This window comes from Oncorhynchus keta, unplaced genomic scaffold (assembly GCF_023373465.1).
Source record: "Oncorhynchus keta strain PuntledgeMale-10-30-2019 unplaced genomic scaffold, Oket_V2 Un_contig_18996_pilon_pilon, whole genome shotgun sequence".
Lineage (NCBI taxonomy): Eukaryota > Metazoa > Chordata > Actinopteri > Salmoniformes > Salmonidae > Oncorhynchus > Oncorhynchus keta.
The window spans coordinates 101,638-123,598 of record NW_026281229.1 but is presented as its reverse complement, the minus strand read 5'-3'; the positions used below and the strand labels follow the sequence as shown (position 1 = coordinate 123,598).

The 21,961-nt window shown below is 41.7% G+C and overlaps 1 protein-coding gene across 46 annotated transcripts in view; it reads left to right on the top strand.

Annotated features, from left to right (window-relative positions):
* LOC118370532 (zinc finger protein OZF-like) overlaps nt 1–21,961 on the top strand; it is a 126,940-nt gene that overhangs the window by 36,108 nt on the left and 68,871 nt on the right. For 2 of the 46 annotated variants that reach the window (XR_008105971.1, XR_008105970.1), the window contains exon 7: nt 13,791–14,036. The exons of 34 other annotated variants lie outside the window; for them this stretch is intronic. Coding sequence is in view for 7 of the 12 variants with exons in the window: in XM_052504323.1 (XP_052360283.1) it covers nt 692–813 (122 nt within the window). In the remaining 5 variants the exon portion in view is untranslated. Of the gene's footprint in view, nt 1–691; nt 1,236–6,676; nt 7,011–12,748; nt 13,052–13,790; nt 14,037–14,470; nt 14,543–14,650; nt 14,797–20,630; nt 20,739–21,961 lie in introns of those variants that run through there. 10 more of the 46 variants (XR_008105969.1, XR_008105968.1, XM_052504319.1 and 7 more) reach the window with 10 other exon arrangements.

Genomic DNA, 21,961 nt, shown 5'->3' with positions numbered 1-21,961 from the left:
AGGCTACTAAACGACTACATGTTTAATGATACACAGGCTACTAAACGACGACATGTTTAATGATACACAGGCTACTAAACGACTAAGATGTTTAATGATACACAGGCTACTAAACGACTACATGTTTAATGATACACAGGCTACTAAAAGGCACGACTACATGTTTAATGATACACAGGCTACTAAACGACTACATGTTTAATGAAGGCACACAGGCTACTAAACGACGGGACATGTTTAATGATACACAGGCTACTAAACGACTACATGTTTAATGATACACAGGCTACTAAACGACTACATGTTTAATGATACACAGGCTACTAAACGACTACATGTTTAATGATACACAGGCTACTAAACGACTACATGTTTAATGATACACAGGCTACTAAACGACTACATGTTTAATGATACACAGGCTACTAAACGACTACATGTTTAATGATACACAGGCTACTAAACGACTACATGTTTAATGATACACAGGCTACTAAACGACTACATGTTTAATGATACACAGGCTACTAAACGACGACATGTTTATTAAGTTGTCTTTTTTTAAACTACATTTGTTATTTCAGTCATTGATGATGAACATGTTTGGATAACTGCATTGATCTGCCAATACATTTTGTACGTGTATTTGTGTTGGTCAATCTCTTCTCTTCTGTATTATTCTTGTGTACAGCTGGCTGGAGTGTTTACGGACATATGGGGGTAGAAGCTGTTCAGGAGCCATTCTGCTCCGGTACCTCTTGCCATGCGGTAGCAGAGAGAACAGTCTATGACCTGGGGGATTGGAGTCGTTGACCATTTTTGGGGCTTTCCTCTGACACCGCCTAGTATATAGGTCCTGCTTGGTCCTAGTGATTTACTGGGCCGTACGCACTACCCTCTGTAGCGCCTTACGGTCAGATGCCGAACAGTTGCCATACCAGGCAGAGATGCAACTGGTCAAGATGCTCTTGATGGTGCAGCTGTAGATCTTTTTCAGAATCTGGGGACCCATACCAAATCTTTTCAGTCTCCTGAGAAGACTGAAATATTCTAATTCCTTATCCATGTCTGAATTTCTGAACTAAATCATATCAAAACCATTCAATTGTACAACATGTCCTGTTATCTTTGTAACAAAGTTATGCATGTTAATTAAAACAATTGTACTATAAATACAGGCAAAATAAACATCCACAGAAATCCCAATTATACTCATTATTCAGCTTGAATCTTTCCAAAACATGTTTTGCGGGATAAATGCTTTATAAAAATCAATAAACATAAGAAAACTATCATCAAGGATGAGGTCATTATAGTAAATCATATCTAAGATCAACCTGAGATTATTACTAATGTGTTGACCATGCAGAAAATCAGAGTGTTCTTCATCAGTGATAGGATGTAAACCTTGCTTTAAACTACCCACTAAGAAGGGCAAAACTTTCCATCCCAGAATGGAACAAAAAGGGCTAAAAATTGGTGTGGAAAATGAGTACGGGGAAGAAGGCACTGAAGAATCACGTTGCTTGTGAAGAACGTTTTTAGGAAAAGGCATGTTCATTTGTGAAGAAGAAACCCTTGAAGAAGGCACGGGGACGGTGAAGAAGGCACGAGGGGTGAAGAAGGCGGTGAAGAAGGCACGGGGACGGTGAAGAAGGCACGGGGACGGTGAAGAAGGCACTGGGACGGTGAAGAAGGCACGAGGACGGTGAAGAAGGCACGAGGACGGTGAAGAAGGCACGAGGACGGTGAAGAAGGCACGAGGGACGGTGAAGAAGGCACGGGACGGTGAAGAAGGCACGAGGACGGTGAAGAAGGCACGAGGACGGTGAAGAAGGCACGGGACGGTGAAGAAGGCACGGGGACGGTGAAGAAGGCACGGGGACGGTGAAGAAGGCACGGGACGGTGAAGAAGGCACGGGACGGTGAAGAAGGCACGGGGACGGTGAAGAAGGCACGGGGACGGTGAAGAAGGCACGAGGACGGTGAAGAAGGCACGAGGACGGTGAAGAAGGCACGGGGACGGTGAAGAAGGCACGAGGACGGTGAAGAAGGCACGGGGACGGTGAAGAAGGCACGGGGACGGTGAAGAAGGCACGGGACGGTGAAGAAGGCACGGGGACGGTGAAGAAGGCACGGGGACGGTGAAGAAGGCACGGGGACGGTGAAGAAGGCACGGGACGGTGAAGAAGGCACGGGGACGGTGAAGAAGGCACGGGGACGGTGAAGAAGGCACGGGGACGGTGAAGAAGGCACGGGGACGGTGAAGAAGGCACGGGACGGTGAAGAAGGCACGGGGACGGTGAAGAAGGCACGGGACGGTGAAGAAGGCACGAGGACGGTGAAGAAGGCACGGGGACGGTGAAGAAGGCACGAGGACGGTGAAGAAGGCACGGGGACGGTGAAGAAGGCACCGGGACGGTGAAGAAGGCACCGGGACGGTGAAGAAGGCGGTGAAGAAGGCACGAGGACAGTGAAGAAGGCACGGGGACGATAAAGAAGGCACGGGGAGAAGTGGATGCAGTCTAAGTAACCAGGAGTGGTATGGTGTTGATATTGTGTAGTCATAGTAACCAGGAGTGGTATGGTGTTGATATTGTGTAGTCATAGTAACCAGGAGTGGTATGGTGTTGATATCGTGTAGTCATAGTAACCAGGAGTGGTATGGTGTTGATAACGTGTAGTCATAGTAACCAGGAGTGGTATGGTGTTGATATCGTGTAGTCATAGTAACCAGGAGTGGTATGGTGTTGATAACGTGTAGTCATAGTAACCAGGAGTGGTATGGTGTTGATATCGTGTAGTCATGGTAACCAGGAGTGGTATGGTGTTGATAGCGTGTAGTCATAGTAACCAGGAGTGGTATGGTGTTGATATGGTGTAGTCATAGTAACCAGGAGTGGTATGGTGTTGATATCGTGTGTATCTAAAGAGCAAAATAGGCGTGCATTGTGGATCACGAAGTTAACGCATGAAGTGGACAGCTTTGATTTTCAGAGCAGGACACCGGTAAAAGCTGTTTTGCTGTGTGTGTACCGCTGTATGGAGAGTGGGGAATAGAAGCAAAGTTTATCTATAGTATTGATGTTTTGCTGAGTGCGTACCGCTGTATGGAGAGTGGGGAATAGAAGCAAAGTTTATCTATAGTATTGATGTTTTGCTGAGTGTGTACCGCTGTATGGAGAGTGGGGAATAGAAGCAAAGTTTATCCGAAGAGTGCATGGGAGAGTGGGGAATAGAAGCAAAGTTTATCTATAGTATTGATGTTTTGCTGAGTGAAGAAGGCACGGGACGGAAAGAAGGCTGTATGGAGAGAAGGGGAATAGAAGCAAAGTTTATCTATAGTATTGATGTTTTGCTGAGTGAAGAAGGCATGGAGAGTGGGGAATAGAAGCAAAGTTTATCTATAGTATTGATGTTTTGCTGAGTGCGTACCGCTGTATGGAGAGTGGGGAATAGAAGCAAAGTTTATCTATAGTATTGATGTTTTGAAGAAGGAGAGGGGAATAGAAGCAAAGTTTACTATAGTATTGATGTTTTGCGGTATGGAGAGTGGGGAATAGAAGCAAAGTTTATCTATAGTATTGATGTTTTGCTGAGTGTGTACCGCTGTATGGAGAGTGGGGAATAGAAGCAAAGTTTATCTATAGTATTGATGTTTTGCTGAGTGTGTACCGCTGTATGGAGAGTGGGGAATAGAAGCAAAGTTTATCTATAGTATTGATGTTTTGCTGAGTGTGTACCGCTGTATGGAGAGTGGGGAATAGAAGCAAAGTTTATCTATAGTATTGATGTTTTGCTGAGTGTGTACCGCTGTATGGAGAGTGGGGAATAGAAGCAAAGTTTATCTATAGTATTGATGTTTTGCTGAGTGCGTACCGCTGTATGGAGAGTGGGGAATAGAAGCAAAGTTTATCTATAGTATTGATGTTTTGCTGAGTGTGTACTCCCTTGTTGTCATGGAAATTCTAACGAGAAAGGAGAGAGACTAGATTCTTCAAAACAACATGTATTTTAATTAAGATTTGCAAAACTGAGACTGGTCAAACATCACCTCGATGGTGTATGGTTGAGAGCCCAGTGATACAAAGATAGGTTATTTTATAGTACAACATTCTACCCAATAATCATAGGTGCAGAGTGAAGAGTCGTTCTCCTTTTCTCTAGGCCCTAGCCAATAGGACACATGCCAGGGCCCCCAGCTCATTATGCTGAGTCATGTTGACTATGTTAATTTGTTCGTCTCAACAATAGGATGCATTATTATGGGGTCAATTTCACGTCATGTTGAATTCAAAAAAAAATAAATTGTGAACATTAAAAATAAAGTTGAGAATGTAAACATATTTTCGAGGACGGGTGAAATAATAGATGTTTAAATCAAAAACCAGTCAATTCAAATATTTAAAAAAACAATTAGTCAGTTTTTAAAATGATTTGCTTACAAGTTTTGGGGTTTTGCTTTTGATGTCTTATTTTTGTTTACAATTCTATACATTTTGCTTTCAATTGATTGGTTTTTGATTTAAACATCTATTTCACCCGTCCTCAAAAATATGTTTACATTCTCAACTTAATTTTTATGTTCACAAATGATTTTGAATTCAAAACATATGGCGTGAAATTGACCCCATACATTATCATGGTTGCAAGCTATATTGGCGCTACATCTAGACGTTAAGGAGAAAGAGGTACAGAGAATATTTAGGAGAAAGAGGAACAGAGAATATTTAGGAGAAAGAGGAACAGAGAATATTTAGGAGAAAGAGGAACAGAGAATATTTAGGAGAAAGAGGTACAGAGAATATTTAGGAGAAAGAGGAACAGAGAATATTTAGGAGAAAGAGGTACAGAGAATATTTAGGAGAAAGAGGTACAGAGAATATTTAGGAGAAAGAGGAACAGAGAATATTTAGGAGAATATTTAGGAGAAAGAGGAACAGAGAATATTTAGGAGAAAGAGGAACAGAGAATATTTAGGAGAAAGAGGTACAGAGAATATTTAGGAGAAAGAGGTACAGAGAATATTTAGGAGAAAGAGGTACAGAGAATATTTAGGAGAAAGAGGTACAGAGAATATTTAGGAGAAAGAGGTACAGAGAATATTTAGGAGAAAGAGGAACAGAGAATATTTAGGAGAAAGAGGAACAGAATATTTAGGAGAAAGAGGAACAGAGAATATTTAGGAGAAAGAGGAACAGAGAATATTTAGGAGAAAGAGGAACAGAGAATATTTAGGAGAAAGAGGAACAGAGAATATTTAGGAGAAAGAGGTAAAGAGAATATTTAGGAGAAAGAGGTACAGAGAATATTTAGGAGAAAGAGGAACAGAGAATATTTAGGAGAAAGAGGAACAGAGAATATTTAGGAGAAAGAGGAACAGAGAATATTTAGGAGAAAGAGGAACAGAAATATTTAGAAAAGAGGAACAGAATATTTAGGAGAAAGAGGAACAGAGAATATTTAGGAGAAAGAGGAACAGAGAATATTTAGGAGAAAGAGGTACAGAGAATATTTAGGAGAAAGAGGTACAGAGAATATTTAGGAGAAAGAGGTACAGAGAATATTTAGGAGAAAGAGGTACAGAGAATATTTAGGAGAAAGAGGTACAGAGAATATTTAGGAGAAAGAGGTACAGAGAATATTTAGGAGAAAGAGGTACAGAGAATATTTAGGAGAAAGAGGAACAGAGCCTTTGTCCTAAGAGGCAGCCACAGAGAAACTTGTGAAGTCTGGTCATAGGTCTGTCTTCCCACACACAAGTTCATTAATGCAGTAGTTTAAGCATTTAATCACAAACAAACCTTAATTCCTAATAATCTTAATTTCTGTCACCACACTCTGTAAACTGGAATATATCAGTTACGTAGTAAGAGCGTCCGTGTAGAACCTGATGCAATGCAAGAAGTCTAAAAAGTGTAAAGTGTTTGCAGACAGTAGGAATATGTTATTCAAGAGTCTGAATGTAAAATGTTTCAACTGTGGTGGGGGTCATATTCCTGAATTCCCAGAGTGCCCTGTTAGGGTGAAAGAGGTTGAGGGGTCAAGGATCAGGGCTGTACAGCAAATCGCCAATGTGGAGACAGTGAAGAGTTTGAAGGGGAAAAAGGCCACAGTTTTGAAGAAAATCACAACCAGTTGCAAATATTGTGTCAATCAAGTGATCTGGATACACTTATTGCGAAGAAGATGGATTTTGTAGCATTTATAGCCACAGTTATTAATTGTACTGCACAAGAAATTCAGTAAGATGGACATCCTTATATCTGCATTTGAGGAGTTTTTGGGCCTCCAAGACCTCACTGCAACAGAAAAGCAGGCTGATTCAGTCTAATTTAAATGTTGATAGTTTGTATGGATTCGTGTTTATATTTATTTATTTATTACCCACTTGTAGTGTAGGTGGCAGAATGCCATTATACCAAAAATAAGATGTCGCCAAAGGGTTTTATAACTAAGATAAACTACCGCCTTCCAACGGGACCAAATGAGTCAGTGTGCAGAATAAGCAAGGAGCTGGGCAGAGCCAAGCACGAGCTAGCAAGATCCTAGTGGCGCATTCATCTGCATATTTCCGTGAAAACGCCTCCTCTTTGAAGTGAACTTATGCAATAACTCAATTCGCCTTTGCGCCCTTATAAACACGCGATTTGCCTTATAAACGACGCGATTGTTAACTTTTGCAAGGGTGACGTCTACTAACCTTAGTCTACTCTGTTCATAGCATTTTAGTTTTGGGAACAAAAAACTGTATTGAGATCAGATGTTTCTTCGATGAGAAAATGCTAAATGTCGGGCAAAATCCATCTCTTTCCATCTTCTCCCACTGCCAGCCATAGTGTAAACGCCAAGCGGATGCTTCACATTTATACATCCGGTGAAATGTCTGTTTCATTGTTCCATCTGTGATGTCGCTGTTGAACTGTGGAAGTGGAGGAACAGGAAGTAAAAACAACAACAGAAAGCCGCAGAACGGTGCTGTCGAAAATATTACTTTTGTATTACTACAGGTATGTAATGGCACGTTTAAACCTCATTTCGAAAGAATATGTCATAACATATCAGGTAACAAATCCGTATACTATCGTGTTCGGTGTAAAGTTTGGTAAAGGTTTTATGTGCTGTTTCCCCTCCCCGTTAAACCGAATGAGTGAAGAACGCGATAAAAGTTATTTTACAAGTCACATAGCTAGAGACCTTGGTTTGTCTAAGTGAATGTACATTTCAGCAAGGTCATTTCATAAAGAATCCATTTATTTGATATTTCTAAATTAGTGACGCGAGCTGCTAAAATGGCGGCGCCAACAACTGCGTCACCAGACTTCAGTACAGGCAGTGCGGATGCATCAGAGACAGAGAGTAGATGAGCGCTCAGAAATCCCGCTCACTGCTCCGGCTTTCCAAATGCTCCGCTAAAAACTGCATTTAGTTTACAGGAAAGACAATTGCCGCTCCATTCATTAAAATCACAATGTAACCAACACCCATCTATTTTTGTGACTACACGGACCTACCATTTTGGTTTTGAAGTATTGAAAACAAGCCATTTGATTTGAATTAAAAGTTTTTAATAAACATGAAAAGGTGAACGTAAGAAGCGCTCATTTCAAATAGGCTACCTGTCATATTAAACAGCATATAACAATATGAATAGGCCAGGTGCCAGACAGGGAGCCTAAGAAGGAAATTAATAATTTAGGTTATATTATTTCAATTATTTATTTCAAGGCAATAGCCAACAAAGAAATACATTGTGAAGCGAGAGCGACTAGGGTTGCCAACTTTCTCACTACCAAATAAGGTACAAAAGGTGGCGTGCACGGTGACACGGCGATGTGGGTATGGTGTTATGGGAATGAATATGTGACACGATGGTGTTATGGGAATGAATATGTGACACGGCGGTGTGGGTATGGTGTTATGGGAATGAATATGTGACACGATGGTGTTATGGGAATGAATATGTGACACGGCGGTGTGGGTATGGTGTTATGGGAATGAATATGTGACACGGCGGTGTGGGTATGGTGTTATGGGAATGAATATGTGACACGGCGGTGTGGGTATGGTGTTATGGGAATGAATATGTGACACGGCGGTGTGGGTATGGTGTTATGGGAATGAATATGTGACACGGCGGTGTGGGTATGGTGTTATGGGAATGAATATGTGACACGGCGGTGTGGGTATGGTGTTATGGGAATGAATATGTGACACGGCGGTGTGGGTATGGTGTTATGGGAATGAATATGTGACACGGCGGTGTGGGTATGGTGTTATGGGAATGAATATGTGACACGGCGGTGTGGGTATGGTGTTATGGGAATGAATATGTGACACGGCGGTGTGGGTATGGTGTTATGGGAATGAATATACAGTGGATTCAATTGGAAAGGCAAAAGGCATTATGAGTTATGTGATCTGGGCAAGTAGCTTTCAGAATGCGATTGTTATTGAACTGGTAAACGGAGTGGTGTTTTCCAAAGTTGACATGGACATTATCTGCTGCATAGGCTGTGATGTCTAATATCCTGCTCATGCTTTTCCAGACAGTTCATCAGAGCTTGATGTTTGCCATTTGCAGTTTCATCACTGTCTTCATTAAAAGTCAAGAAACTTGCACTGCACCATCAGACACAGAGAAATATCTCACGCACACTGGAAACATTTGTCTATTTCCCTTGTTTGAGGCATCACTGGCAACTGAGAAATACACGCTCACCTTCCGTAGGAGGCAAATCATCATTTTGCGCAGTAGACGTCACGAAGAATGCGCCGATATTGCTAGCGCCTTTAGCTAGCGTGACCTTCTAGTGTATTTCTGTGGATGCATGCGGAGTTAGGTCACTCTCCCCTCCATTGGCCAATTGAGAATTCCTGACCGCATAAAGTACAGACATCTTTCGTCGAGTCACCACTGACGGGCTTAACCCACGTCTTTGTTACTTCACATTGTTTGTTGTAGCTGCACAGCCTTCTCTTTTTTGCAGGTTTATCCATATTTCCTTGATATGCAAAACCGAGCGAACAACGACATACATTACTTTGCAGGATTTGGCGCGTTTACGCTATACTGTGATTGGATGAATATACGGGACAAGGGAGATCTCGTATGGGACAAACCAATTTAGCCCAATATAAGGGACATCCCGGCTAATACGGTACAGTTGGCAACCCTAAGTGCGACACTAGACTGGTAGGGAGTCAGGGACTTTAAGCGCTCAGCATTTTTAACAGCATTTAGTTGTATTAAATGAGTCTATAATACCGGTAATATAGAATATACAGTGCATTCAGACCCCTTGACTTTTCCCACATTTTATTACATTACAGTTAGTGTTATTCTGAAATGGATTAAATAGTTTTTTTCCTTCAATCTACACACAATACCCCATAATGACAAAGCAAAAACAGTTTTTTAGACATTTTTATCAATTTATAAAAAGTATATATATATATATATATATATATATATAGCATTTCCACATTCAGACCCTTTACTCTTTGGCAGCGATTACAGCCTTGAGGCTTCTGGGTATGACGCTACAAGCTTGGCACACCTGTATTTGGGGAGTTTCTCCCGTTGTCTGCAGATCCTCTCAAGCTCTGTCAGGTTGGATGGTTAACGTCGCTGCACAGCTATTTTCAGGTCTCTCCCAAGATGTTCGATCAAGTCCAGGCTCTGGCTGGGCCACTCAAGGACATTCAGAGACTTGTCCCGAAGCCACTCTTGTGTGGTCTTGGCTGTGTGTTTAGGGTCATGGTCCTGTTGGAAGGTGAACCTTCGCCCCAGTCTGAGGTATTGAGTATTCTGGGCCCGTTTTCATCGAGGATCTCTCTGTACTTTGCTCTGTTCATCGTTCCCTCGTTCCTGACTAGTCTCACAATCCCTGCCTCTGAAAAATATCCACACAGCATGATGCTTCCACCAGATGTGACGCTTGGCATTCAGGCCAAAGAGTTCAATCTTGGTTTAATCAGACCATAAGGCCGCTATACTTGGGGACCTTCAATGCTTCAGAAATGTTGTTGGTACCCTTCCCCAGATTTGTGCCTCGACACAATCCTGTCTCTGAGCTCTATGGACAATTCCTTCAACCTCATGGCTTGGTTTTTGCTCCGACATGAAGTGTGGGACCTTATATAGACTTTCTATATTTTCATTTTATTTTACTAGGCAAGTCAGTTAAGAACAAATTCTTATTTTCAATGACTGCCTAGGAACAGTGGGTTAACTGCCTGTTCAGGGGCAGAACGACAGATTTGTACCTTTCGGTTACTAGTCCAACGCTCTAACCACTAGGCTACCCTGCCGCCTGTTCAATCAATTGATTTTTACCACATGTGGACTCTAATCAAGTTGTAGAAACATCTCAAGGATGATCAGTGGAAACAGGATGTACCTGAGCTCAATGTCGAGTCTCATAGCAAAGGGTCTGAATACTTACGTAAATTAGGTATTTCTATATATTTTTTTGAATATATTTGCTAAAATGTATAAAAAACCTGTTTTTGCTTTGTCATTATGGGTTATTGTGTGTCGATTGATGAGGAGAAAAAATGATTTAATACATTTTAGAATAAGGCTGTAACGTAACAACATTTTGAAAAAAGGAAGGGTTTTGAATTTGAATACTTTCTGAATGCTCTGTAGGCTGTGACTTGCTTAGGCTCAGTGACTTTGAATTTATATTTAGAAACAGCATTTTGGCCAGAGTTTGTTTGCTTCTGGATCATGTGATGGTGCCTGGAGAGCAGGTCAGCAGTGGAGAATATCCTCTCTGTGCGATTCAGAGTCTCTGGGGATGGAAAACACCTGTTTGTCCACTCTTTCCAGGCTGGGCAGGGATGCAGAGTCTCTGGGGATGGAAAACACCTGTTTGGACACTCTTTCCAGGCTGGGCAGGGAGGCAGAGCCTCTGGGGATGGAAAACACCTGTTTGGACACTCTTTCCAGGCTGGGCAGGGAGGCAGAGCCTCTGGGGATGGAAAACACCTGTTTGTCCACTCTTTCCAGGCTGGGCAGGGATGCAGAGTCTCTGGGGATGGAAAACACCTGTTTGGACACTCTTTCCAGGCTGGGCAGGGAGGCAGAGCCTCTGGGGATGGAAAACACCTGTTTGTCCACTTTTCCAGGCTGGGCAGGGATGTTGGAAAACACGTGTTTGGACACTTTTCCAGGCTGGGCAGGGATGTAGAGCCTCTGGGGATGGAAAACACCTGTTTGTCCACTCTTTCCAGGCTGGGCAGGGATGCAGAGCCTCTGGGGATGGAAAACACCTGTTTGTCCACTCTTTCCAGGCTGGGCAGGGATGTAGAGCCTCTGGGGATGGAAAACACCTGTTTGTCCACTCTTTCCAGGCTGGGCAGGGATGTAGAGCCTCTGGGGATGGCAAACACCTGTTTGGACACTCTTTCCAGGCTGGGCAGGGATTCAGAGCCTCTGGGGATGGCAAACACCTGATTGGCCACTCTTTCCAGGCTGGGCAGGGATTCAGAGCCTCTGGGGATGGAAAACACCTGATTGGCCACTCTTTCCAGGCTGGGCAGGGATTCAGAGCCTCTGGGGATGGAAAACACCCGTTTGGACACTCTTTCCAGGCTGGGCAGGGATGCAGAGCCTCTGGGGATGGAAAACACCTGTTTGTCCACTCTTTCCAGGCTGGGCAGGGATGCAGAGCCTCTGGGGATGGAAAACACCTGTTTGGACACTCTTTCCAGGCTGGACAGGGATGCAGAGCCTCTGGGGATGGAAAACACCTGATTGGCCACTCTTTCCAGGCTGGGCAGGGATGCAGAGCCTCTGGGGATGGAAAACACCTGATTGGCCACTCTTTCCAGGCTGGACAGGGATGCAGAGCCTCTGGGGATGGAAAACACCTGATTGGCCACTCTTTCCAGGCTGGGCAGGGATTCAGAGCCTCTGGGGATGGAAAACACCTGATTGGACACTCTTTCCAGGCTGGGCAGGGATTCAGAGCCTCTGGGGATGGAAAACACCTGTTTGTCCACTCTTTCCAGGCTGGGCAGGGATTCAGAGCCTCTGGGGATGGAAAACACCTGATTGGACACTCTTTCCAGGCTGGGCAGGGATTCAGAGCCTCTGGGGATGGAAAACACCTGTTTGTCCACTCTTTCCAGGCTGGGCAGGGATGCAGAGCCTCTGGGGATGGAAAACACCTGTTTGTCCACTCTTTCCAGGCTGGGCAGGGATTCAGAGCCTCTGGGGATGGAAAACACCTGATTGTCCACTCTTTCCAGGCTGGGCAGGGATGCAGAGCCTCTGGGGATGGAAAACACCTGTTTGGACACTCTTTCCAGGCTGGACAGGGAGGCAGAGCCTCTGGGGATGGAAAACACCTGTTTGTCCACTCTTTCCAGGCTGGGCAGGGATGCAGAGCCTCTGGGGATGGAAAACACCTGTTTGGACACTCTTTCCAGGCTGGGCAGGGATGTAGAGCCTCTGGGGATGGAAAACACCTGTTTGGACACTCTTTCCAGGCTGGGCAGGGATGCAGAGCCTCTGGGGATGGAAAACACCTGTTTGTCCACTCTTTCCAGGCTGGGCAGGGATGTAGAGCCTCTTGGGATGGAAAACACCTGATTGGCCACTCTTTCCAGGCTGGGCAATTCAGAGCCTCTGGGGAAAACACCCAGACTGGGCAGGGATGCAGAGCCTCTGGGGATGGAAAACACCTGTTTGTCCACTCTTTCCAGGCTGGGCAGGGATGTAGAGCCTCTTGGGATGGAAAACACCTGTTTGGACACTCTTTCTAGTCTAGAGGCCTATTGGGACTAATTCAATTATGGCCTATTGTATAGATAATAGAACCAAAATGAAGGAAACTTTTTAAGATATCTGATTTTTAGTTTATAAATACTTTGCTACAATGACACACTTCAATAGATACCCACCTCGTTCCTTTCATTTAGCATGTGCATGTAGTAAAGTACACCATCATGCTTTCAGGATATGTCTTTTCAGATTCCACGATGGTTCTTTAGTTGTGGACATTTACATCACAAGAAATGGCTCTTGGTCCTCATCTTTGTAAGTCACCTTGATTTTGCACCTGTGTACTTTTTAATCAGTTTCTTTATGAAAATATTTAGCGAACTCCCATGACTGTAGCTAAAGCAAGGGGTTATAGCAGCACACAAGTAGACTACCAATACAAGCTGGGCCCTGAGCTCATGAAGTGTGTGCTGCTGGAGTGAGATTGGAGCGAGAAGGCTGACACTCCAGCCGGTGGGCATCTGGGTCCGTGCCCCAGTCAGAATGAGCTTGCTCTTACTCTGATCAGAGAGAGAGAGAGACTATTTCACGGTCTCACTACTGTTTTGAAGCTGAATGTAATGATTATCAGTTTTCTACATGTGTACTAATGTTCAGACACTTAAGTTGTTTCTGTCTTGATCTATAATTGTTAATATGGTGTGAATGGGAAATACAATGTGTGTGACTGAAATAACAGTTAAGACCAGGTTATTGTAAAATAGCACATAGTGCTGCTTAAAACATACTAACTTTGTACTAAATGGGCTTTGTCATTTATTTGAAATCAGGATATCTACTATAGTTTAAAGTGTACTTATGTTGTGTCATTTTAAAGTGTGTACTTTGTGTCTAATGTGAATTAATGAATGTTTTGTTCTCAATGCTTAGGTACCTGATCTATTGAAGTGAGAATTGAACAAGAATAAATAATCATATATTTTTAGAGAATAAAGAAAGTGCCAGAACTGTCAAGACAATAACTTTTTGTGTCTGTTTCTCATTGTTACTACAGGACTAGAATTAAGTCTGAGGCCAGTAACATCAACAGTGAGGACAAACCCAGCCTGCCTCTCTCCTTCCACACTGAGTCCAAACCTACAGTCACTGGGTCCTGATTGTGACAGTGGAGCCCAGTTTGCACTGCAGGATCCAGAGATGGCATCAGTGAAGCTGGAAGACTGCAGTCAAACACTGGAGCTGAATGTCAACATTAAAGATGAAGAAGAGGAGGAGAAGATTGGGAAACCTGTTTCTCATGGTAAGAGCAGGTTCTATCTCAGTCTGTTGTTCGTTCCAACTTCCCACTGTGAATGAAACGTTGCAGTAGAACTGTTTCAATGAGAAGGCAGATATTATTTAATGCTACTGACACTTGCCTGGTTTAACACTAGTAAAGGTAGTGTTTTATTCATTGAGCTATCTGGAGTGATCAGAGAGGAGACTAAAGAATTGAAGTAGACAAACTGCCAGTGTTTTAAAGTTTTATGAAATAAGTCTGTAGTTACTCTAACCCTTGTGATGCTGATTGGAGGATGACAAGCTCCTTTTTAGCTTTCATCTCTTACCCACTTTTAGAATAGTTTTATTCCCCAGTATTGTACAGCCTACTGATATGAATACATATGTCAACAGATATAGGCAGAAGAGGACTGGCCACCCCTTTGAGCCTGGTTCCTCTCTGTTTCTTTCTAGGTTCCTGACTTCTAGGGAGTTTTTCCTGGCTGCTGTGCTTCTACATCTGCATTGCTTGCTCTTTGGGTTTTTGTAAAGCACTTTCTGACAACTGCAGATGTAAAAAGGGCTTCATCATATACAATTGATTGACATGTATATCACACCAACTGACTGGTTCATCTGATGTTCTTCACACAGGAGACCATGTTGAGATATTCTCTACATCCAGAGAGCAACAGCAGGAAGATCACAGAGCTAAGAGGTCTCACCACTGCCCACATTGTGAGGAGATTTTCCCAATTCTATCAAAGCTAAAAATACACCTAAAAATACACACTGGCGAGAATCCGTATTCCTGCTCTGACTGTGGGAAGACTTTCTCCCGATTGGATACCTTAAAAACGCATGAACGTATACATACAGGAAATGATCCGTATTCCTGTACTGACTGTGGGAAGAGCTTCACAACATCAGGAACTCTGACAATTCATCAGAGAGTGCACACTGGAGAGAAGCCTTACTCTTGCTCTGACTGTGGGAAGAGGTTCTCTCAACAGATCCATTTACAAAAACACCAACATATTCATACTGGAGAGAAGCCTTACTGCTGCTCTGACTGTGGGAAGAGTTTCTCTCAACAGAACCACTTAAAATGTCACCAGCGAATACATACAGGCGAGAAGCCTTACTCCTGCCCTGACTGTGGGAAGAGTTTCATCCGATTGGATATTTTAAAATGCCACCAGCGAATACATACAGGAGAGAAGCCTTATTGCTGCTCTGAGTGTGGGAAGAGTTTCTCCCAACTGGGTAACTTAAAAACACACCAACTTATACATAAAGGAGAGAAGCCTTACTCCTGCTCTGAATGCGGTAAGTGCTTCACAACATCAACTGATGTAAAAGTTCATAAAAGAGCACACACAGGAGAGAAGCCTTACTACTGCTCTGACTGTGGGAAGAGTTTCTCCAGATTGTATACCTTAACAACACACCAACGTATACATAAAGGAGAGAAGCCGCATCCGTTCTCTCAGACCAGCTAAAATTAAAGTCATTACATCACTTAACTCTCCAGAAATCATAGTATACTCTATTGTATTCCTGTTGTTTCTCACTGTGAGAAAAGGGAGCGTTATAGAATTTTAGCCTCTCTACTTTACTGATCAGTGAGCATCTTGTCAGTTTTGGTGTGTTTTGTTAGCTTCTACTGTAAAGACATTGAGATGACCTTGGATTTGCCCTTAGGGTGGAATACCCTCTATGAGGCTGGTGGTGCTGCTTCCCTCTGCAGTTTTCTGTGGTAATGAGCTGGTAGACACAACATGTATCAGATGGAGATGGTGTGATGATCAGTTTTCTGTGGGAATGAGCTGGTAGACACAACATGTATCAGATAGAGATGGTGTGATGATCAGTTCTCTGTGGTAATGAGCTGGTAGACACAACATGTATCAGATAGAGATGGTGTGATGATCAGTTCTCTGTGGTAATGAGCTGGTAGACACAACATGTATCAGATTGAGATGGTGGATGATCAGTTTTCATCACTAGTTTGGGGGATTATTTGATTTACTAAACAACTATTTGTTTAATTAAATACAGGTTATGAAACAACTACATTTGTTTATTCAGTTGCACTTTAAAACTAGATTAGCTATTTTTGTCATTGATGATGAATATGTTTAGATAGCTGCAACTTAACTGATCTGCCGATTAATAAATAAATAATAATAAACAATTTAAAAAACATTCAATTGTACATGAATGTGTACTGGTCAAACTCTTTTCTTTTAAAGTTAGTTATTTCATGTTAGATCTGACAGTATGAATGGTTCTTATGGTTGTATTCAGTTCTTCATATTAGATCTGACAGTATGAATGGTTCTTATGGTTGTATTCAGTTCTTCATATTAGATCTGACAGTATGAATGGTTCTTATGGTTGTATTCAGTTCTTCATATTAGATCTGACAGTATGAATGGTTCTTATGGTTGTATTCAGTTCTTCATATTAGATCTGACAGTATGAATGGTTCTTATGGTTGTATTCAGTTCTTCATATTAGATCTGACAGTATGAATGGTTCTTATGGGCTGAGTGCCTGGGGTGTTTTTGGTATGACTACAATCAGGAGTCCTCTCTGACCCTGTGATGTCACCAGGACAGAACCACATGTCTCTATCCCACTCCAGGCCAGAATGTGGCAGTGATGTACAGTTAATGTTGGTTTGCACACTACCAATAAACACCATAGAAGAAGAATGTATACTTAGTGACCTCACCCATTCCCCATGCTGCAAAACAATGAGTGTGCATTCAGTGACCACACACAATGAAACATTTTGAAAGTACATTTATTTTAACATCAGGTTTTTTGTTAATTGTTTCTAGTGATGGGGAATCAAAGTTTCCTGAATCATTGGGGTCTTCCATCCAATTGTGTTGAAAATAGGGTGAGGCACAGGGGCTACTGACATCTTACTACACAACATACACTTAGTATGACTTTCTTAGCTACAGTATTCATGTATCCCTGGTATATTACATTTATTTATGCAGCAGCATACAATACATTTTTGGACTCACCTTGTTGTGCCGTGTTCACTTGAACAGGAAGGTGACGCGGCGGTCCTTCTTGTGGGCTCTAGAACGAGGCCAGAGTTCCCGAATTGGAATTCAGAGTTGGATGACCGTTCAAAATGTTTTTTTGTTCTGTATTTTCACCAGTTGGAGTTTTATCCGAGTTCCCAGTTGTCTTGAACTCACTGAAGTCTGAGATTTCCCAGTTCTGACTTTCCAGTTGTTTTGAACGTGACAGAACTCATGCTGGATTGACATTATGGTCAATGTATTCACACTCTTCTGGCCCCTGGCGTTACCTCCTTTTTTGTGATATCCAATTGGTAGTTACGATTTTTTTCTCATTGCTGCAACTCCCCTTACGGACTTGGCAAAGGTCGAGAGCCAAACCACACTGCTCGTTTAACTCAAGAGCCAAGCCGCACCAATGTATCGGAGGAAACACTGTTGAACTGATGACCAAAGTCAGCTTGCAGTCACCCCGGCCCGCCACAAGGAGTCGCTGGAGCACCATGAGACAAAGACATCCCGGCCGGCCAAACCCTCCCTAACCTGGACGATGCTGGACCAATTGTGCGCCTCCTCATGGGTCATGTGATACATGACTATCTTACAAACTAATGTAATAGTATTTATTCAACCTTTAAACAAATAAAACATCCATGGACATTTTGGGGTTACTGTAACTATAATTATCTTATGTAATCAGAGAAAGTGTGCTTGTTCAGGACAGCAGGTTATATGTCTGTGAGATCTTCATAATTGTTGTAATAATCTGTCAGAACCTAATTGAACAGCGTTTACAACTTGCACCAAGTACGATTAATGCAAACTCAACTAAAGCACAGTGAGAACACATTGTTGTTGGATAAATAAACTACATATCTAACATTGTTTTCCCATTTGGACTTTGTTGTGCTTTTATATGGTTGAAAGCGCAGTGATAATAGTGGTGACGCTTCATTCAGGGCAGGTGGAACAGAGCCTGTTTTGAGCCCCACCTGTTTAGCTAAAAATAAAATGTTATTTTGGCATTAATACGTGTCACATATCAGTTTACAAACAATGTAAAAAAAATATTGAGTTAATAAAGCTGCACACAAATATATAGATATAGATATACATACACACACTACTGGTCAAATGTTTTATAACACCTACTCATTCAAGGGTTTTTCTTTATTTTTACTATTTTCTACATTGGAGAATAATAGTGAAGACATCAAAACTATGAAATAACACATATGGAATCATGTAGTAACAAAAAAAAGTGTTAAACAAATCAAAATATATTTTATATTTGAGATTCTTTAAATAGCCACCCTTTGCCTTGATGACAGCTTTGCACACTCTTGGCATTCTCTTAACCAGCTTCATGAGGTAGTCACCTGGAATGCATTTCAATTAACAGGTGAGCCTTCTTAAAAGTTCATTTGTGGAATTTCTTTCCTTAATGCGTTTGAGCCAATCAGTTGTGTTGTGACAAGATATTGATCCCTCAATCAATATACCTATACAGAAGATAGCCCTATTTGGTAAAAGACCAAGTCCATATTATGGCAAGAACAGCTCAAATAACCAAAGAGAAATGACAGTCCATCATTACCTTAAGACATGAAGGTCAGTCAATACTGAAAATGCCAAGAACTTTGAAAGTTTCTTCAAGTGCAGTCGCAAAACCATCAAGCGTTTTGATGAAACTGGCTCTCATGAGGACCGCCACAGGAAAGGAAGACCCAGAGTTACCTCTGCTGCAGAGGATAAGTTCATTAGAGTTACCAGCCTCAGAAATTGCAGCCCAAATAAATGCTTCACAGAGTTCAAACAACAGACACATCTCAACATCAACTGTTCAAAGCAGACTGTGTGAATCAGGCTTCATGGTCAAATGTCTGCGAAGAAACCAGTACTAAAGGACACCAGTAAGAAGAAGAGACTTGCTTGGGTCAAGAAACACGAGCAATGTTCATTAGACCAGTGTTCATTAGACCAATGTTCATTAGACCAGTGTTCATTAGACCAGTGTTCATTAGACCAGTGTTCATTAGACCAATGTTCATTAGACCAGTGTTCATTAGACCAGTGTTCATTAGACCAATGTTCATTAAACCAGTGTTCATTAGACCAGTGTTCATTAGACCAATGTTCATTAGACCAGTGTTCATTAGACCAATGTTCATTAGACCAGTGTTCATTAGACCAGTGTTCATTAGACCAGTGTTCATTAGACCAATGTTCATTAGACCAATGTTCATTAGACCAGTGTTCATTAGACCAGTGTTCATTAGACCAGTGTTCATTAGACCAGTGTTCATTAGACCAGTGTTCATTAGACCAATGTTCATTAGACCAGTGTTCATTAGACCAGTGTTCATTAGACCAGTGTTCATTAGACCAGTGTTCATTAGACCAGTGTTCATTAGACCAGTGTTCATTAGACCAGTGTTCATTAGACCAGTGTTCATTAGACCAGTGTTCATTAGACCAGTGTTCATTAGACCAGTGTTCATTAGACCAGTGTTCATTAGACCAATGTTCATTAAACCAGTGTTCATTAGACCAGTGTTCATTAGACATGTATTAGACCAATGTTCATTAGACCAGTGTTCATTAGACCAGTGTTCATTAGACCAATGTTCATTAGACCAGTGTTCATTAGACCAATGTTCATTAGACCAGTGTTCATTAGACCAGTGTTCATTAGACCAGTGTTCATTAGACCAATGTTCATTAGACCAGTGTTCATTAGACCAGTGTTCATTAGACCAGTGTTCATTAGACCAATGTTCATTAGACCAGTGTTCATTAGACCAATGTTCATTAGACCAGTGTTCATTAGACCAATGTTCATTAGATCAGTGTTCATTAGACCAGTGTTCATTAGACCAGTGTTCATTAGACCAATGATCCACTAGTTTGGGATCATTCTTTACTACCAACTGACTATTTCTTTAATGAAAAACAAGCTATGAAACGACTTCATGTATTTATTTATTGTCTTTTCAAAACTAGATGTATTATGTTAGTCATTGATAATTAATGTGTTTGGGAAAACCAAATCAAGCCAACTAAATTGATCTGCCAATGAAAAATAAAGTTTGAATATGATTTTATGCTGGTCAAACTTTTGTATAATGAATTACAATAAACGATGTTTCAAGTGACATATTTAGTTTGTTTCTGAAACCAAGTAGGACAGGAAGTTGAAATGAGCATCTCACAACATCTCTACACATTGGAATAAGCCAATTTGCTATTCACCAATATTATCTAAATCAAATCAGTGATGACTGTTTAACAGTCTTATGGCCTGGAGATAAAAGCGGTTTCATTTTCTCTGTCCCAGGTTTGATTCACCTGTACCGTCTCCGCCTGATGGTAGCAGAGTGACTCTGGTGGCTGAGGTTCTTGATGATCTTCTTGGCCTTCCACAGAGATCATCTACAATACATATGTAATGAGTTGAAAAACTTAGACACTAAAACAGACAACACTTTAGTTTTTTAAAACAAGGTTTATTTGTCGAGATAATCAATCTCACTTTTATATTCAACATGGTTTAGTAGTAGTTAGTCCATCAGTCCAATAATGTCGCTGTTGCACTGTGGTAGTGGGGGGACAGGAAGTTCCGGGTTGGCGCCCACCATTCTTCGGAATAAAGAAAAGGCCAGAACTGTGCTGTCCGTTTATCGTTGTTTCTACAGGTATGTAATAGCACTAATATCGAAAGAACGTCATAACATGTTAAAAAAAACCAAATCTGTCAATGTATTACCACGTTTGGGAAAGGTTTTGTGGTTATGTCAAACCGAGTGAGTGAAGAACGTGATAACAAATGTTTTACAAGCACACAGCGCGGTGTCCACCACACGTTTTCAATTGTGAGGCTTTCATTGTTCGTACTTAACTCAGTGTTGTTTCGCCTGGGGATGTTCAGTACAAAAACGTTGTGGAAAGTTGCAGATAGAAATCCTCTGAATAGAACTGACATGATTCCTTAGAATCAGAGGCAAGTTTGTTCTACATAATACATTTATATCTGATCGTGGCCAACGTCTCCGTCTCCCTGCTTGTCCCTACGTATGTGAAGATAGCTACAATAACGATTAGCCACAATAGTGGAATTTGCGTTTCGCTCTCATTGAAAATGATGCAAATTGATTCAAATTAATGGAATCGTGTCATATTTGGACTAGAAACGCTAAACATGTTTGGAATGTAACTTAATTTAAAATGCATTACAATAATTCATTAATTTGAAAATAGACAGAACAGAACGTTTGAAATCCCACTGTGGATGTATTAGACGCATAATTTGCATTGGGGACATTTTTATATGTACTTATGAAACTGGTTGGATTGTGCACCCAGGAAACAGGTGACACCCACAGAATACAATTACCAAGAGTTAACACATATTAATGTCTTAGCTCTTATTGCAGGACTTTGACTCAAAAATCACCTTCCCAGTCAGTCTATTACAGGGGTTCTCCAGTACTATTTGAGAAGGTCCAGTCACACACATTTCCTAGGTGGCAAAAGTCCAGATGGATATGGTCATTTATTGGCGTAACAAACCCCCAACTTGCAACCACAACATTTTCACAAACCTCTTGTTGGCAGGTTTAAATGTAATAATACTCAATTCTATACATTTTGCGATGGGGCAACATTTTTTTTTTGCAACCCAAAAAGTATTATTATATATATTTTGGGTTCTGTGGTCCGTATTGACCCCATTCTGGATCTGGACCGAGGTCCACCAGTTGAGTATGGAGGGTCTTTTGTTTGTGTTGGACATTCATATTGCACTCTACAGTCTTACCTATGGATTGTTCAGCCTACTCAGTGACACCCACAGAACACAACTATGTAGAGTTTACACAAGTCAAATCAAATGTATTTATATTGCCCTTCGTACATCAGC